This window comes from Hypomesus nipponensis, chromosome 19 (assembly GCF_054491055.1).
Source record: "Hypomesus nipponensis isolate SF chromosome 19, ASM5449105v1, whole genome shotgun sequence".
Lineage (NCBI taxonomy): Eukaryota > Metazoa > Chordata > Actinopteri > Osmeriformes > Osmeridae > Hypomesus > Hypomesus nipponensis.
The window spans coordinates 11581726-11599729 of NC_140379.1; the positions used below are offsets into that span (position 1 = coordinate 11581726).

The window sequence follows — 18004 nt, forward strand, 5'->3', positions numbered from 1 at the left end:
GGATTGTGATGGGAGGGAACAAACAGAAATGGACACATTAAAATACACAATAGGCTTGTAATGAAACACCGAAATGAATAAGGATATATATATATATATATATATATATATATATATATATATATATATGATTTATATATGATTTATATATATACATGTAGGGTAGTGATGTAGCTAGGCAGGGCAACAACTGGGATGTAGGAAAATAACCACTATGTAGCCTACTATTAAGACCAAATGTGATCAACTGGTAATAGATTGTGTGGTTCCCACAGTCCAATCAAGGGAATGTCCAGGCCAGAGAGGGACACCTGGTTCTGAGGTTCCAGTAGTCATGCTGCAACACTCTTCTTAGCTATGGTTGGAATGCTGCCAACAGAGAAGACAAGCACCCTAAGTTGACAGGCAAGACTAAAACTGGCTACTTTGAGTCCAAGTGGCCATCAACTTTGAAAGGAGCATTATCATGCTCATCTTCTAATCTGAGTCCCTTTTTAGATAGCGTCAACTAGAGTGGCTCGATACAATTCCATTTTGACAGTTTCATTGTATGTCTCTCCCTTTTATTTAAAGTAGTACACGATTTGTTGAAAGTTCAAAGAATTTAATTATTTGTTACTTTGAGTTTGAGTTAATTTTGTGTCTTGGTATCCACTTACCATAAGGTTGTCTACTTATGCTTAGAATATCTGGAGTGGTGGTGGTTGAGTCATTGTAGGGTAGAGAGGTCAGATTGAAGCAGATGGACAGAAATACAGCCAAGCCTGTTCCTCCTGGGGGACATCTTGTGATTTCTGGAATGTTCCCAAGATGACCCTTGCCCATGATGGTGTGAACATGAACATTAAGAGATTAAGGTTACAGTGTCTACAGCACCAAGAAATATTCTCCAACTTGTTAACAAAAAATTTGAGAGGAAATCATGTGATGCAGACATTTACATTAAATATGAATCAATGGTTTTGACAATGCAGTCTTTACGAATAAACAGGATCAACACTGCATTTGTAGGATAAGCTGTATACCTACTCAAATTCCCAATAATCAAGTACCTCACACAATTTTAATGTAAATACATCTTTATTGTTTTGTTGCTGAAACTAGGTCATAATGAGGTACCAGACTTTGAGGTCTCGGGACTGTACACTGCCAAGTGGTAAAGAGGCCAACTTGACTTTGAGTCACAAACAACCTCCAGATTATTCTTTGGCTGGGCAGTCTGGACTTCTTGAGCTGAGGTCAAGGGGGGCCTAGTTCTTCACAGCCAGATGAACTGCCCTGTCCTTGGCGAGAACTTGCCTCTACATGTGCTTATTCTTTGGTTTTTCATTCACTATCTCTGCAAACTCAATTCTACAAATACCAAACAAGGCACATTGACATATTTCACCTGGGTCTTAAATTAGTAGCTACATGTAATGGTAAACCCAACTGCTGTGCTTGTTACCTGCTAGACTAGCTAGTTTAAAGATTCACTAATATGCGTCTTCATACTCCAGGGATATAACATAAAATGAGGTGTTTATGGTCATATAGACAGACTGACCTAGTCAACACACTGTTATTCTGTCATGCCTTGAGGTTATTTATTGGTCAGGCCAGATGGTTCAACATATTCATAATGTAGGTTGACACCAAGTTTATTGATGTTAAGAGCTGTTTGGTGGACAAAGCTAGCCTAATCTAAGGGAAGTAGGTCTATACTTCTAAAAGATGTTTTGAAATATTTATGTTCTGAAAATGGCTGTAGCTCAACTAACAGCTGGTGTTACTCTCCCAGACAGGGATATTACATATGGTATCAGACTTCAGAATGCCACTACTGGCATTACTATTTGTGACTAGAAGACAAGTGTCTGAAGCATTTTCTTTTATTTATATATACATGTATAAAAACTATATTTGTAAATGTGTCACATTCCTGGAGAGTCAGAGCTGTACCGGCCTGATTTGTGGAATGACAGAGAACCTGATGCCCGCTCCCCACCCCTCTAATGATCTTCATGGCTGAGACTCATTCCCCAATCAGAATAAATTAAATGTTTTCAGCCTCCAACCTCTTAAACTGAATGCTTCTCAGTTCTCTGACTGTCAGGACAAACAATATGACAGATGAAATTGTTGTTTTTAAGCCTTTTTGCAGTTAGATTTATGAAACAAAGACTCCAGCCTGGTGTCTTCTTTGGACGTTTGCAGATGTTAAGAGGATGCTGCATGTTCAAGTCAGTGAAGTTGCACGCATGTGGGTATAAATGAGGTCCAAATGGTTTCAATCTTAATGTAGTTGGTTTCAGATGTTCCTTGCACCAACAGGACAACACAGAGTTCATAAGGCTGGAGGGAATTGCAAGTCGTGACCTGTTACAGTATTGTGCGCATGTGTGGGTGGCTTTTATCTAAATGGCATCAGGATGGGCATATGTACGTATTTACATGTTTTGTGTGGTACATTCCAATCTGACCCCAGGAGCAGATAATACGAAACACCTGAGATGTTAGAAAAATGCTCCCAGGATCTCAACTCCCAGGAAGTATGCTAACCCTAGAGCTGTGATCAGATACATACCCTGATCTAAGAGAACGGGCACATCTGTCTTCAGCCAGACCCAAGAGGTTTTGTTTAAATTGTATTTAAAGTATATTTAGAAATTACAGTACAAACATACTTGCATATATATCTAAGTTGTCAATAAGTATGTTAACAAACAAAATCCATACATTTTAGGTATACTTCCAATTGTGTAAAAAATTATAATTATTCTGAAAATGCCGTGAAAAAAGCCAGTTCTAATCGAAAACCAGCGTCGTAAACCAGCATCAGAAAACTGGAACAAGTCAAATGATCCCAAATGATTAATATTGATAAATAGTAAATAAAATGTATTAGACTCTCATTTAATACATTTAAATTTGATTTAAGTATACTCCAGGGGATGAACCCTGCAGACTGGTAAAGCGGCAAAGATCCATTTGGCCAAGCTTAGTGGTCAGGTGTGTGTGTGGGAGTGTGGTGGTGGTGAGGGTCTTGAATACAGGGCTCTTCCTGGGAGGCTTCTTGGGCACCCTTTGGTCATATTTTTTCATGGCATGCCATGGTGCCTCTCTGTTGGACAGATTCAACCCAGGTTCATGCCACAACCTAAAGGCCAGACTTAAGCACACATAAAACATCTGAACACAGGCTGACATTGTCATGGACATATGTAGATTTAAACCCAATATATATTTGTCAATATATGTCTAAAGAGAACTGGACTACATGGTTCTCTCTGCAAAAAACCTCTTCACTCCACCAAATTTGTAGTCTGTTAAGACACCCAATTGTCTACAGTTTTGTCCTCAGTACTTAAATTAAGTATGGTATAGATCATATTTACAGAATTTTCATGGTATTTTTATTATCAATTACCTTGAGTACCAGTGAAGGGCTCTACCACTAATGAACTTTTTTGCCAGGGTGGCGAGAGGCACAGCACTCTAGGTGGTTTATAGGTACACCAGTAAACCTTTTAAAGGGACGTCCGTCTGGGCACTCCTGGTGAAATATGACCGTGGATTGTATATGGGTGGGGGCGACCAGTCAAAACGGTCTGGAAGGTGGCACATCTCCAAGGGGAGTGAATACAAGAGCAGCAGAGCCTTCACTCAAAGGGAGGGTGGAGGACTGGCAGTGCCTCCTCTTGAACCAGTTGTTTACAAATGGCGGTTTGCTTTTCTATTTCACATATGTAGAAATGACAGGATAGCTGATAAGTGACCAGTGTATATTGCTTTAAAACAAATACACTCAAATCTATGCTATCTTGCTAGGAAATCTGAATGATTAGTCACAATAGTTTAACATTTTGACTGGAAATATCTTTAAGTATACTTAATACATAAGTGGATTTGTTGACTTATTTGAGTGCAATGTTGCATTCGTATTTGAGTCCTCGGTTAGCCTGCCACTCAAATGTCTCTGAACTGGACAATCTCTGGCTGTCCCTGGGGTAACATAAGGTGTGCTGTCTGTAGAATATCACCCACACCCCCACCCCCACCTCTAGTGTAGTTTCCATATTGCTCATACACATTCTACATCTCAGCTGACAAGGTAAGCCCTTCAACCTGACACCAATATTTATACATTGGAAGGTCACATTCTGATGGTAACTCTACAATTGAGAAGAATAGCAACTCTTTCCAGTTAGTATGGATTTTAAAATGTATGTTTTAGCAGTGAGTGGACTCACAACAATTAAAAACAAAATACTGTTGGGACTGCTGGGAACAGCACTCAAGGTTACGACTTCCCTTAAGGGCACAACTGTATTTTTGTATTGGCATTCACAATGCTTTGGTTTATTTTAACTGTTCTTCTAAAACATTTTGTTACAATTAACTAGGGTTATGGTTTTAGAGGCAAATTTAGAGTTCAGTAAGATGTATATTTCTGAGTGTACCTGTTACCAAAAAGTTATTAAAGCAACCATCAGCTATTTTATAAATGTGTTTATCTGTTTTATTACAAATCAAAATACCATTCTACTCTTTAACATATTCATTCAAAACAATAGTTGGCACCTTTGGATGTTTCATAGGAAGTACTGTAGTATTATTCCAAAATGGCATTGAATAAATCCATCTAGTCATAGACTAGAATTCACCCGCAGATTAAATAGAGGTCTAATGAAACAAGCTGTTAGCTTATTCTTTCAGGCAAACATTCATACTAGTACTATGAATGTTTGCATTTAAACATGTCCAACATAAAGTAATTGTATAATAAACATTCTTTGTCAATTCAAGTTCATTTAACATGACCCTGAGTTAACATTCTTGTAAACAATTTGCTAAACAAGAAAAAGATTGAGTGTCAGTCTCCTTCTCAAGATGTACCAACTACCCCTCATTAAATATACTGTTATGGATGAAATTGTGCAAACAAAAATGTTGTAAGCATGCTGGTACAGTGTGTAAATGTTATGAATATGATTCAACTTGACAGAAGACTATTCACATTATTGAGCACAGCTAAACAGTACCCTAGTAGCTTACTTTGCCGCACTGAACAAGGCCATTCTAAAAGGATGCCCTTCGAAAGATTGAGGTAGCAGAGTACTGTTAAGATCTGCACGACAATATGACGAGTATAACTGTTATATGAATCTGAAATATTAGAAACCTAGTTTTAATACATTGGCTGTGACAGGTAATATCTTGCAGCATTGTTAAAAGGAAGTACATTTGTTGATTTATTGTAGACATGGGAGTGGCTGTTTACTGTTTTTGACAAGCTAAAAGTTAAGGAAGAATGGTTAATGAAGCTCAACTTCTTGCCATTCTCTGGATCAGCTTGCTCCACTCAGCTCTCTTCTGCGTGATATAGGCTGGGGTGATAGTCTGGACAGGCAGCCTAGGTGACCCTTCTACTCCCGCCTTCTCACACAAGGCCTCTGCGTTACAGATCACATACATGCCACAGTCATAGCAGTTCTGCTGGGAGGGACAGGGCTCCTCCACAACAGGTATTTTCCTCCCAGTGCAGAGGAAGGTCTCCAGCTTGCTGGCGATTCGTCTGGCATGTTGTGAGTTGCTCCCACTCTGAGAGTCGTAGTGGGCAAAATGGCCACCATCACGGCGGAAGAGCAGCAAGCTCCAGTGGGACCCGCCGGCAGTCTGGTTGGAGTTGTCATTGACGGCCAGGAAAACCCAGCGCTTGGAGGCAAGTCCTAGAGGCTCTAGGAAGAGGGCTAGCTCCTCAAGACAGGAAGCACACTTGATAAACTGGGTGACCTCGGGGCTGATGAAAATGGTGGCTTCGCCAAGGCCTTTAAAACGCTCAGCAGCAAAGTACTCAAAGGCAAAGCCAATGACTTGGTCATTAAGCCAGTGAGGTCCATCTAGTAAGGCAACATCTGAACGTCGCAGAAGGCTGTCCTGGTAGCTCAACACCACTGGATCCATTATTCAAGATGGGTTGGGCAGACAGGTGGACTGAGTCAGTCTGGTGCAGGGTATAGAGACAATTCGGTTGAAGATCAAATGTTTATTAACAAACTATTAGGATTGCATGTAAGTTGTTAAGACACAAACAAGTTAATTGCTGTGAGACTGTGCATAATTTATAAGCTATCACAGATACAGATGAGAATGGGATCATCTCTTGCTGGTAGTACACTAACAGACAGTTTTAATCGAAAACCAGCGTTGTAAACCAGCGTCAGAAAACTGGAGCAAGTCAAACTATCCCAAATGCATTCTGCTGCCACATAGTCTCAAAACGATGCAAAATAGTTGGTTTAAGTTCTCTGGGGGATGTGGCATAACGTTTTGCAGACCTAGGCTAACGTTGCTAACGTTGAAGGCTACCTGCTCACCACTTTGCTATCATTTAAATGGTCATTCTAGAAAACTGACGTCCGAAACGTGTTCAATACCACATAATTAATGTACAGTTTATAATGTCACATACCTTTTAAAACACATTCAACTGGAAAATCTATAAAAACTTCAACCTTGTCCTCTCATAGCAGTAGCAATCGTAAACTGCGTCTTTGAATGTAAACTCTTTGCGACACTACTGCACGAGTGGGTTGTCCCTGTGTATTCTGGTCTGTCAAGTTCTCTGATTCGCGGGATGTTCACATTCATCCAATCACGTTAACGTATCTGGAAATCCTCCTTTGCTCATTATTTTGTCTCCGCCCATGACTAGCGTGAGCGCGCACTGCGCGAATGTGAGAGGCCGCACTGATTATCAAGGGAAAAGAGGCAGTGGAGTTTTCATCGAACGTCACTGGGCGAGGAAGGACTGCTTTTAATTATTTTTTTAGGCAGAAAGAAAATTGGATGTAAATGCGTCATTCTTTGACACAGTCGTGAATTGCAAGGATTTTCTTTCGAGGTGGTTCTTTGCCGTAAGAGAAAACAATTATTCTTTCTTGGAGTCCAGGGAATTATTGAGTTGCAATTGTATCCAAGCTCGAGCTGCTTTCCCCTTAAGAAGTCCTCTTTAGTGTCAGCGCACAGGTTTTTTGTTTAATATTCTACTGAGAAAGGTAAGAAAACTAAGTTGTTATTTGCACTGTCCCAAACAGGGTATAGGGCTTCTGCATGTAAAAGCTGAGAGTAATCGAAATCAGCAGTATACTATTCCTATGATATATTTTTTTATACCATTCATCGCACACTTTCCATGTAACCAACATTCAATTTACAGGCTGTGCATCACAAACTGTCTTTGGCTTTACTTTACTCTTGTGTCTGATTGCTTGGAGAACTATTTGTGAATAGGCTATCTTTTTGCGATTGCAATGCAGACAGCTACGTCGGCCAATTACTAATGAAGTTCGCAGCATTATCTTTCAGGGTGATTTAGCTAAGTGTTACATTTCAAGCCACTTGTAGTAGGAAATCTGTTTCAGTGACGAAGTTGCTATCAACTCGCATCTTGACACGTAGGCTATCATCCTGCGCCCGTCCAAATTGTACAACCAAGTTTACTTTCAAGAACTACCATGTCCTTTAATCTTTCTGTGTTCAATGTCATTTTATTGTCCTCTACATTTTTATTACAAAGTGCAGCAATCCACGCCATGTCATAATTCAATTCATAAGTGTGCTCGCGCATGTGTACGGCTTTGTCTGGGGCAAGGAAATGTCTGCATGTATTATTTAGTGGAGGTCAGCCAGAACTGCTTAAACGGTAATGCAGTGAAGGCGATACAGACTGCAAAGCATCGTGGAATAGTAGAAGAGGTCTAATGGGGTGAGGAAGCTGCTGAATCATGCCTGCCTTGTAGCTGGAAGGACAGTGAGCCTGCACCACCGCATCAATGCCACTGTTTCATAATATTCAGCACAGTGCTATTGGAAATATGTTGTCAGGCATGATTTAATGTTGGTGTTTTGAATTTGAAAAGTATTTTGGTGTCCATATAGCCAGCGACAATGGAGTATTATTATACAATCAGAAAATTGCAACCTCACACCGTAGACTATTTGAGTTTTCTACGTGTGAAATCTGTTCTGATGATATGGTTTTAAAACAGGTTGTTGCCCATCCTTGGCACAGTATGGTACAGTACACTACAGTGAAGCAGAGAGAGAGTCTGGCCTACAGGAATGTGAGGAGGGGTCGGCACTTACAACTGCCACTGTAGGGTGAGGGAGTGGTGCCCAGAAGTCAAGCAACTGGTCCCCATTGAAATCCGACACTCCACTGCTCCGAAGTCGGCTGTTTACAAATGACAGGGTACTCTTTAGATCATATTGGTAGTAATGCTGTAGCCTCTTCTTTACAATTAAAGGTGGTTTCCCAGACACCGTTTAAACATAATCTGGAACTAAGAGAATCTATGGCAGGGAAACTAGTCATTATTTAGGATGATTTTAATCGCAGGCAGTTTATGATGTTCCCTGTGGTTGTTAGATAAATTAGTTACAACCACACACTGGACATGTGCCGTTCAAACACATTGTTGCCTATATAATGCTGTTCTTTTAAGCTGAATTCTAGCAGTGCCTGACTTATAGTTAGAAGGTAGGACTAAGATACAAGTACGGTTTTTATATGGAGTTATTCTGTGGCTTCTTTAAGTGGCATCTCTATTGAATGCTGTGAATGAAATATAGCTCTTACTCTGTAGAAGAAGCAACATCACTGCAGTTTTGAAATGCTCAATCATGAAATATTCATATGGCCTAAAAATAACCAATTTTGTCATTCTCTTGACAGGGAACTTGGTCTGAGGCGATATAAAAAAGGAAATTAAATATGTTTTTGGTACTGTTAATTGATTTTCAGTACTATGGAAGACTTCGAGAAAGATTTCCTAGAGACCTTTACAATGATTAATCTGATATTTGTCAATAAAGAAATGCTTCATCCTGTTTGAAGATACATTAGGGTTTATTGTTGGATGAGCTGTAGCCTTCATGCTGGAGCTAATGAAGCAACACTTGGAGAATACTGAATCTGCCATTGATACTGACTGATCATTTAAGCCTGTTGTTTTGGTTGACCTTTTAATTCTCACACTGGAAAGGAGAAATACTCACACACACAGACACTACTGAAAGTTCTGCCACCATGTCACTTTTTGGTACATCCAACTTGTTTAGCTAACTTAGGAAACGAAACACTTTTCTGTGACCAGAGCCTTCCACATCCATAATGGCCCACTGAGGGTAGTTCACATTCTAAAACCCAACGTGACCTCAAATGAGAATGACCCCGGTGGTGCTTCCTGCTGGATTGCTCTCTCATCTTTATGTGTGTGTGTAGAGAGAATATACATTAATGCAAATTCACAGTGGTGGACTCAAGCTATCTGAGGGGCAGGGGTGAAAAAAAATAAAGGTCTAGCACAGGGATGTTGTACAGTTCAGGGAAATAGGTTGGATATCAGCTTAGTCAAGGACATCAATAGTAAATGCGAGCACACATTTCTTTGCAATAATTTTCATGCAAACAAAGCTTAATGTAATATAATACATAGGACTCATGTTATTATTATGTTTGAGTCAAAACAAGATCTATGTTTTCTCCACTGGTAGGGCACCCAGATGGCACTGCATCATGTTTTATCCACTGAAAGCCCCCCCCCCCCCCATATCCACAAATGCAGTGTCACATGATTCTAGCCAACAAAAAAAAGTATTTTTGCCCTATGATGGTATTGTGTGGCGTAAGTGATCGGCATGCACATGAAGTCATTAAAGTGGAACCTGCTTGTCTTGTGCTGAACAAAGACCCCCATTCAAAGGGCCATTACATGAGGAGGCTACAGCCTCAAAGGCTCCCCCTCGCCACGGCATTTCCCCCCAATTACCCCATGGTGCTTGCAGTGGCTGGGGCTGGATAGAAATAAGTAGACCCAATAACAAGGAATTATGTTTATGTATCATAGGAAAATTGTGATTGTGTATCTTGCTTTGCTATGTGTTACATATATTCATTTAACTTTTGAAGTTTTAGTTTTACTCTACAGAAATGTAGGCCCTATCCCTGAACCAGCATATGAGTTAGTAACCTACTTTAGGTCAGATGGTGTTAAATACAAAGTACCTCGTAGATTTTTAGCATCTAATGCAGCCTCTCCAATAAGAAGTAGGCCAAGCCTTTGTGTTTAAATCCTTTTCTGTAGAGAAACCCATGTGATGATTTAGTTCATATGTTAAAACAATGACTGGAAAGCTTGAGGGTATAGAAAGTTACTCCTGTAAATGACCCTCTATTTAATTGAAGCCAGTGCTTCATCATGCCTTGCAAATGAGCTTTGAGGTATGGCATGATGAGTTTCATAGATCTGCTAGGTTGCATTGAGCAGGCTAGTCTTTATAGTTTTACACTTGGCTGTGTACTAAATTACACTTCCTCAAAGTAAAATGTTGAAGAAGCACCTTGTATGGATGATGTTTGGAAGGAACACTGAGTGGCGTACTACAGTGTATAGGTGCCATACTCTTGAGGAATGTGGCTAGTGGAATGTGTGTCACAGAGTTTAAAAACTCTTGTCTATGATCTCCTCATTACCAGAGGCTGTTTTCTGATCCTTTTAGTCTCAGAGACCTTCTCAGCCAAGGTGCTGCAGGATGACCACCCGCTCTGCTGGACATACATAGTATATAGAGCAAGAATCAAGACGGAAAAGGAAATGGGTGAGGTGGGTGTTTCGAAACAGCTTTGACAGTAGCTGCATTGGGCCCATATACAGCGGTGCACACACAGGACAGATCCAACGCTCATCTCCTGGCTTGTGCTCCTCTGTGTTGGTACAATGCAGGCCCTTTGATGGGGAGGGCAATAGTGTAGGTTGAATAGTTGGCCTACTAGGAGCATTGAGGGCATAGTGTCATATTTTTTTCACCCGAAACACCCCCACAGACTTGATCGTGTTTACCCTTGTAAAACAAGAATATGTTTGACCAATATGGCCAAAATAATAGTTGAATAAATGTAATTACTTATTTGTTGAATTATGAGTTTATGAGTATGAGTATTATGAGTATGAAGAACAGAACATTATGCCAATCCTGCTTGCTGTTTTCTTGGTTTTGGCCTTTGGGAATTCTTCAGCCCAGGACTGTATAGTGTCAATGGGTGAGGCAAGAGGGGAGGATAAGTGGAGTTTTTTGGTTTACTGACAAGAAACAGATCGTAGTGCAATTTCTTTGTGATAAGGTATAGGCCCTACTGCAGTTCACAGTTCCTCCCCCGTAGATTAGCTCATACTGACTCATTAGCACACCTAGCCTAGCTACTGGACTTTAAGGCCCAGTTTCCTAGACATGGATAAAGTCAGAGAAAAGCAAGAGAAAAATTTAATGAAGATCTCCACTGAATGATTTTAAGCTAGGCCTAGTCTTAATACATGTATGGGAAACGAGGCCTACATTTATACCCTATTCTCTCTAATCAATACATTCCATTGCAAGTATCTGGACATTGCAAAGATGCATGCATGTTGAATCATTCGCACCCATGTAGAATAAGTAAAAAAAAAAAAAAAACTTTTACTTAAGTAAACATGTCAGCATTTAAAAACTTCTGCCATGCAGCTTCTCTGCTGATTGTTTAGTACTCTCAATCAGACTGCTGAAACCATTAGCGTCATTAGATTCTCTTTAGCGTCTGTTCACCTCAAACTGTCTGCATCCCAGCTAATAGTTAAATTGCTCTTTGGTTGTCCTACATGCTTTCCTACACCTATACTTCTGCTCTTTAGCTGCAAGTGTACTGAACTAGAAAGTTTAATGTGTTATGTCACGTGTGTTATGCCTCGTGAGTGTGGAAAGCTACCCTAAAATTGGGGGTCTTGAGGGGAAACTGCACTGCAAGGACCTTTTTGAACCCAAGTAACTGGATATTGGATGTTGTAGGCTAACTGTTGAAGCTAGGTGATGATCTCAGTAACTTTTCATTTCAAGAATAAGTTAAACCTATGGGGGAAAAAACAACCTTGATACTTGACAAACTAATCAGGACAAACAAGCCTCGTAACTGTCACAAGAACTGCAACTCTTTCTCAGTCCTCACAACTGTCTTCCATATCTAGGCTGCACAGGTACAAGTCCATACTTTCACACAAGTGAATCTTACACCATTGTTGCCAGTGCAGGCCTTGCCATCTTTATCCACCCACCAGGACACCACCCTTCTCCGATTTCAAAGTGTGGCTGTCGGCTCCAGCCAGCCAGTCAACCATCAGCCCCCATCTTTGTATGACGGGCTCAAGATAAGGCTAAACGTTGCCCAGTAATTGGAGGTCACGTTTCAATTTAATGCAATAAGAAGTGCTTACCTTGTGCTTAGGCCTTTTTCCCGGGGTTTGACGTTTACACTTTGTACAGTAACTACTGCTATAACTGTACTGTAGATAACACTTAAGACATATGTATGATGTAATGTTAATGTTTAGCAACATTCAACATGACATCATGTAGACCTATTAATTCTCAAACATTATATGTTCAGTTTGCTATGTTTCTTGGACCCTTCTGAATTCATTGCATTCTGTCCAGCAAGATAAATTACTTCAAAAAATTACTTTTGATGTTCAAATCAAATAGAAAAAACCTGAATCAATCTCAGTAGATCCTCTATCAAATGCTGGACCCTGGCATTGTTCCATGTACATGAAATACCCCAGACCTTTTGAGAGCCAGTCCACCCTAAATTCCAGTTCCAAATCAGATTTTCCATCTATCAGGAGGACAGAAGTGAATTACTGGTCTAGTCCTTGAAATGGAGAACAACCATGGGACTATGTCAGCACATAGTCCAGGTGGCACTGGAGGCAGCACTGGATCTTAATGTGAAGACATTATGGGTCAGAAATTACCCAAACTTCAAGCCAGGGGTCTTGGGATAGAAAACAAATCAGATTCTGTGTTCTTTGGTTGATTTGGTTTTAAATCACTTAATTGTAATCTTCAGTTTCATTCTGTCCCAAATATTGTCTTTGTAATCTCCAGAAGAACCATTTTATAACAATTGTAAAATCAAGTTTGGCAGAGGCAAATGGTGTTGCCTTTGATTACATAAACAGTCCTCCCACTGTGTCATTATGTAATGCTTCTCAATAGAATCACCCAGCAGCTAATTTGATCATCTTCAACAGAATTAATTGACCATGATGATTGGGGTTTACATCTAACAGTATTCATTCCCTCAGGTATAAAACTTACTGAGTATCTTTAAACGCGCTAGACTTGGTCATGACAGTTTTTGTCTAAAGTCATGAACTGGAAACTATTTTTTTTAGCTGCTCTTTATGGGAGTGTTTATGGAAGTTTCTGTCTCTGGCACACTGGTTTGGGAGCACCAACAGCAGCCATCAAACAGCATATCAACAGTCAGCTATGAAAGAGATGAGGAGGCCGAGCATTTGGTGCTTGTCTTGCCTTATGTGTGGCTATGAATGTGAATAGTATGACTGTATCTCTCCGCTATATCTCTGCCAGCAAGTGGGTTTGGAAGCAGCCTGCTGCCCAATACTGCCCTCCCTCCTTCCTCCTGGTAGCTTCCTTGCCCCGAGGCCTCATGGGCACCTTTCTGAGGGGTAAATGGATTGTGCATAATCCAGTTCATTGACATCTTCTAGCTTCCCACTGTCTTCTCCTGCTTCCTTATTTCTTTTCTCTGTATCCCCCTCCCCAACTTTGCAAAACATTGTTCCTCCTTGCGCTTTTTTCTTGTAACACGTTTATTCATTTTTCTTTGTTTGGCATCTAAAACCTTATTATTTGTATAATTAAATTAGAATTGTTTGCTTGTTTTTGTTACTATCTAGAGTTAAATGGAAGTGTTTTATAAATAATGTTGTCTTGTTGCACTCATTATTGAAAATACCATGACTAGAAGCACACTTTGACATCAAAAGTGACTTTGAGTCAACAAAAGAGGAATAACCAGAATGTGACTGTCAACTACTGACAGTTAGTGACAGACAGAGAGGCAGATATTTGGCAACCTCGTAAAGGGTGAGACTATTTGACAAGTTGGTAGATCTGTGGTAAGTGTTCTACTCCCCCAGGTTTCTGACGGGTGTTTGTAGACCCACGTAGACTACGGCTTCTGCCATGCCGGAGCTTGGGAATAGATCCTGGAAGTTCTCAAGGAAAGCTCACATTTTGATGGACCCATGGACCCTCTGCCAGTTTGTCAATCCAAAATGTTTCTTTACTAGAACCCGCCACTTTACAGGACACCTATGGCTTATCTGTGGCATTTGCAAGCACTATTTGTATGTAGAAATGCTTTCTTTGACAGTGTATCTGCATGTTGAAGTTCATACTCTCAAACTTGTGTGTATAGTCTGTATCTAATTACAGATACAGGAAATTGGGAGGGCCATGTTTGCTATGATTTCTAATCTGAGAAAACAGCAACTCCATTGCACAATTTCTAGAGTCTTCAAAAGTAGAAACGTCTTCAACCTTCTTGGAGACATTCCGGACAATAGACCTCCTGGAAAGGTTTTTGAACATTGACTCCTTTCAATGTGCAGAAAGTGAAAACCAGACTCACTAACAAGGACACACTGTTGTTATGGAGAAGCCCCCTGAGTCACTCTTCCTGTTTCGCCCATACCGGGGTCATTGTCCTGGGTGTGGATGCAGGAAGAGGGCTTTGCCATGGCGACCACGAAGGAGTGGTTTTGTTTACGCTCTGTCTCCCCAGCATTCTATTTTGTGTTAACTTTTGCTAGCGTTATTAATAGCATTTCCTTTCTGGAACCTTTACTGGACTGATGATGGGGCTAGGGGTTTTGTGTGGTTGAAGTGCACCAAAATGTCTTTGTGCATTTATAGAATGCCCCCCCCCCCCCTCCCCCTCCTACCAACACAAAACATGGCGCACCTCATTAAATATTGATGGTGCCTAATGATTGTGCCCTTTTATTTCATTTAATGCTGTCTGCTTTTATTGTAAAAAAAAAATTCATTCATGTTATCTCCTTTGGTGTTCATCTCAAAGTACATATTTGAACTTCACTTAAATATATTTTGGAGCTTCATCCACAGTAGCCTAGCCTTGATGTTCTACAATTTACAAGGTTGTGAAAATGAGTGGTTGTGTTTTTTTTTCTACCTTGACAGTAGGCTTTTTAAACAAGCACAAACACTAATTTCTTATTCTTTACCTTTTTAACTTCCCAATGACACATTTGTCTGGTTGAACAAATTGGAAATTACCCTTATCCACTCTCCTATGTCTAAATGGGTCAGACCTTTTTTCCTTAACTCTGTTCAGTCTTGACAGAATCATCCTGTTCATGAGTTAGACATCAGATTGAGATTGGTAAGACACGGCACAGATTGCATTTTTCTTGAGGTGAATGCACATGATTTAGTGCAACTCGCTTCTACACAATTGGCCTACATTTTATGTCCTTGGATGGGTCCGTTGCACTGTGTAACAATACATCTTTCACCACAGTCTCTCCTCGTACCCCACTTCTGTGGAGCTACAACAATAATAGCTCATGCATTGCTGGAATGAAGATCTTAATTTAGCAATGACACATGGAACTGTCAACCTGGCCCTCAAAACAAGGTCCCAGTCCTCTCAACAAGACCCATATTTTTTTGCCAGTGCTTATCCACACAGTTGTTCCACCTGTTCCACCTTTAGCGCAAAGGCTAGCATGTTCCTATTATAGAAAGAATGTAGAGGGATCTAATATAGCCCTTGTGTTTCAGTCAGACTTCTATCAGCCATGATTATCTCCATGGTGTGTGCAGATGGGGATAGGAGAACTAATCTTTAGTTACATTAAGGACATTCAGGCTGATTTGACCTTCTGCCAGCACTGAAGAGGTGTCAATTGTGACCACATGCTACTGTAGCTGTGTTGGCTGTGTTAGTGGTGTACTGTTAAGTTGGTACGGTCTGCTTGACTCCTGAGGAGCTTAAGATAGTCATGATAACTGGGGTCCCCTCATTTGACCCAGTCAGTGTTGCCAACAATCTCATCCTGTTTTACAACATGGATTTAACTTGTGGGCCAGATTAAAACATCCAAAGGAGCTGTCTTTTGTTTTAAGTCTCAGAAATCTGTCTTCCCTTTTAAGTGACTTGGAAATTATAACTGTCTTGCTCTTGGCTTGGAAGCAGTGGGTCTGGAGTGACATATCCTCTCACTGACCCTGGCCTACTGACTAAGGTGTTTCTAGCCACGTTGGTTTGCCTGGACACAAACAGCGTTGCCTTAAAAAGCTTGTCCTGTGGCCTAAGCTCCTTCAGTGAATCAAACTGATTTTTATCAAACTGGAAGTGTTTGTTTTTGATTGTTGCTCTTTCTTCTCACATAATTGCCAACTGACATTGAGCTAAACCTGTTTTGAAGAAAGATTGTTTCTGTTGAAGTTTGAGTTCTAGCCAGGCTTATGATCTAGCCTAATGAAATCGTGTCCACATGTTGTTTTGCAAAACAGATGGCATACATATTCCTAACATGCAATTAATTACTCCAGCCATGCTGTTGATGTGCTTCAATAATGCCATAGGCTTCTCGTACTGTATATTTTCGTGTAGGATCTACTTTTCAGGTCACTGAGGGCTGGGCTTAAAGCAAACCTATCAATCTAACTTTCAAGCCTAACTTTCGAGTCTACATTTTCCCTGGATGCAAGATGATGTAAGCATTTAATTAACTTAAATAAACACATACTTGTGCATATCCTGCCATTTCAAAAGTATTTTTAAGATGTCAAACTGCCAGACTAGTGCTTCATTGGATTGGGACTGTACTTCACAGGCAGATTTAGTGCACATTGTTGAATTTTTTTGTTTGTCTACTTTTTTTATTTTTAAGAGTTGCCAATATGCATACATCTGCAGTATATAGCCTAGGCGATCAGTGCTCACTTTCTCGAGACTAGTCACATTTGCTAGGATTCACCAATATCAGCTTTGTTTCAAATTTCTGTTGCAATTTGCAAGTCACAAAGACTATACTCTATGAGCTAAATGTGGCCCCTGTTCAGGATGTTTAAAACACTACAATTTTCTTCACTTGTGGGCTTAAGTGTAGCACCACCATCAACAAGCATTTTGCAGCAATCCTGTGCAAAGTATTACTTGTCAAAGTAATAGACATACCGATACCGTTGCAGAGAAGAATACTGTCACCTAAACGGGCAATGGTGCCCATTGCCTCACATCATTTTCCTGGGTGTAGCCCACAAAAGTCTCTTCACAAGCAGCCATTACAGATCTAACTGTACTCTCTGCCACGGAAGGGGTGTATTTGTTGTGCAAATAGAGCAGCTATATGTTGAACCATCAGTGTAGGGGAGGAAGATGGGGAGCAATAGGAGTTGGAAGGTATAGTACGGAAAGAAGGATACCATAGTGAAAAAACTTAAGAAAAATAAACAAAAGAAAGATTGTGAGAATGTGAAAACGGTGGAGAGAAGCCAAGGTGTATGGACCCAGAGCAGAACACAGACAAGGGGTTGAGTGATGTCCTCCTCCGTCTGCTCAGGTGTGTGGTAGAGTTTGATGGGCCATGGATTGACTGTGGGTAGACTCTGGAATCTCTCCCTCTCTGTCTCTTTGTGCTCCCTCTCTCCCTCTGTCTCTTCTGCTCCCTCTCTCCTGCTTTGTCTTATTCATGTTAGCTGTTGCCCTCACTGGCTCGTTCTCTCACTCTCTGCCTTTTTCTTCTGTTGTGTTAACTCTACCGTTGGTCCAATTTCAGAAAACCAGCATCCCATCTCCCTCTCCCTGGTTCCGCTTTGCCTCCCAAGGCAGCTATCAAGTCATCCTAGGCAGACAAACAAATACTGTGTGCATCAACCTCCACTTCCATGTCATTACTCCAAAGTATGACCAGCAAAGATACAGTTACAGGATACAGGAAGAGGGATGAGGAACTTGGTCCCCAATATCCTTATGGATCTCTTACAGATCAAATATTATGGTCTATTTTGCAATGTTTAATTGAGCAAAGTAGATGGACACTCTCAGTCAAACTTCCATTGTTAAGCTCTACCAACTGACTAGAGCGCT

At 40.6% G+C, this 18004-nt stretch overlaps 2 protein-coding genes across 2 annotated transcripts in view; one reads left to right on the top strand and one right to left on the bottom strand.

Moving 5' to 3' along the window:
• Positions 1–4492: 4492 nt before the first annotated feature.
• Positions 4493–6607, bottom strand: senp8 (SUMO peptidase family member, NEDD8 specific). The gene is made up of 2 exons (XM_084682500.1): positions 6455–6607; positions 4493–5986 (listed from the first exon to the last, which is right to left on the bottom strand). The coding sequence occupies exon 2, from the start codon at positions 5944–5946 to the stop codon at positions 5308–5310; it is 639 nt and encodes a 212-aa protein (XP_084538626.1). The 5' UTR covers positions 5947–5986; positions 6455–6607; the 3' UTR covers positions 4493–5307.
• A 130-nt stretch (positions 6608–6737) lies between these two features.
• Positions 6738–18004, top strand: part of myo9aa (myosin IXAa) — a 76315-nt gene continuing 65048 nt past the window's right edge. Inside the window, 1 exon segment of the mRNA XM_084681852.1 lies at positions 6738–7040. The gene's annotated coding sequence lies outside the window, so the exon portion shown is untranslated.

Excerpts from the sequence above, each read along its gene's own strand:
- senp8 (XM_084682500.1), bottom strand. The coding sequence starts at position 5,946 with ATGGATCCAGTGGTGTTGAGCTACCAGGACAGCCTTCTGCGACGTTCA.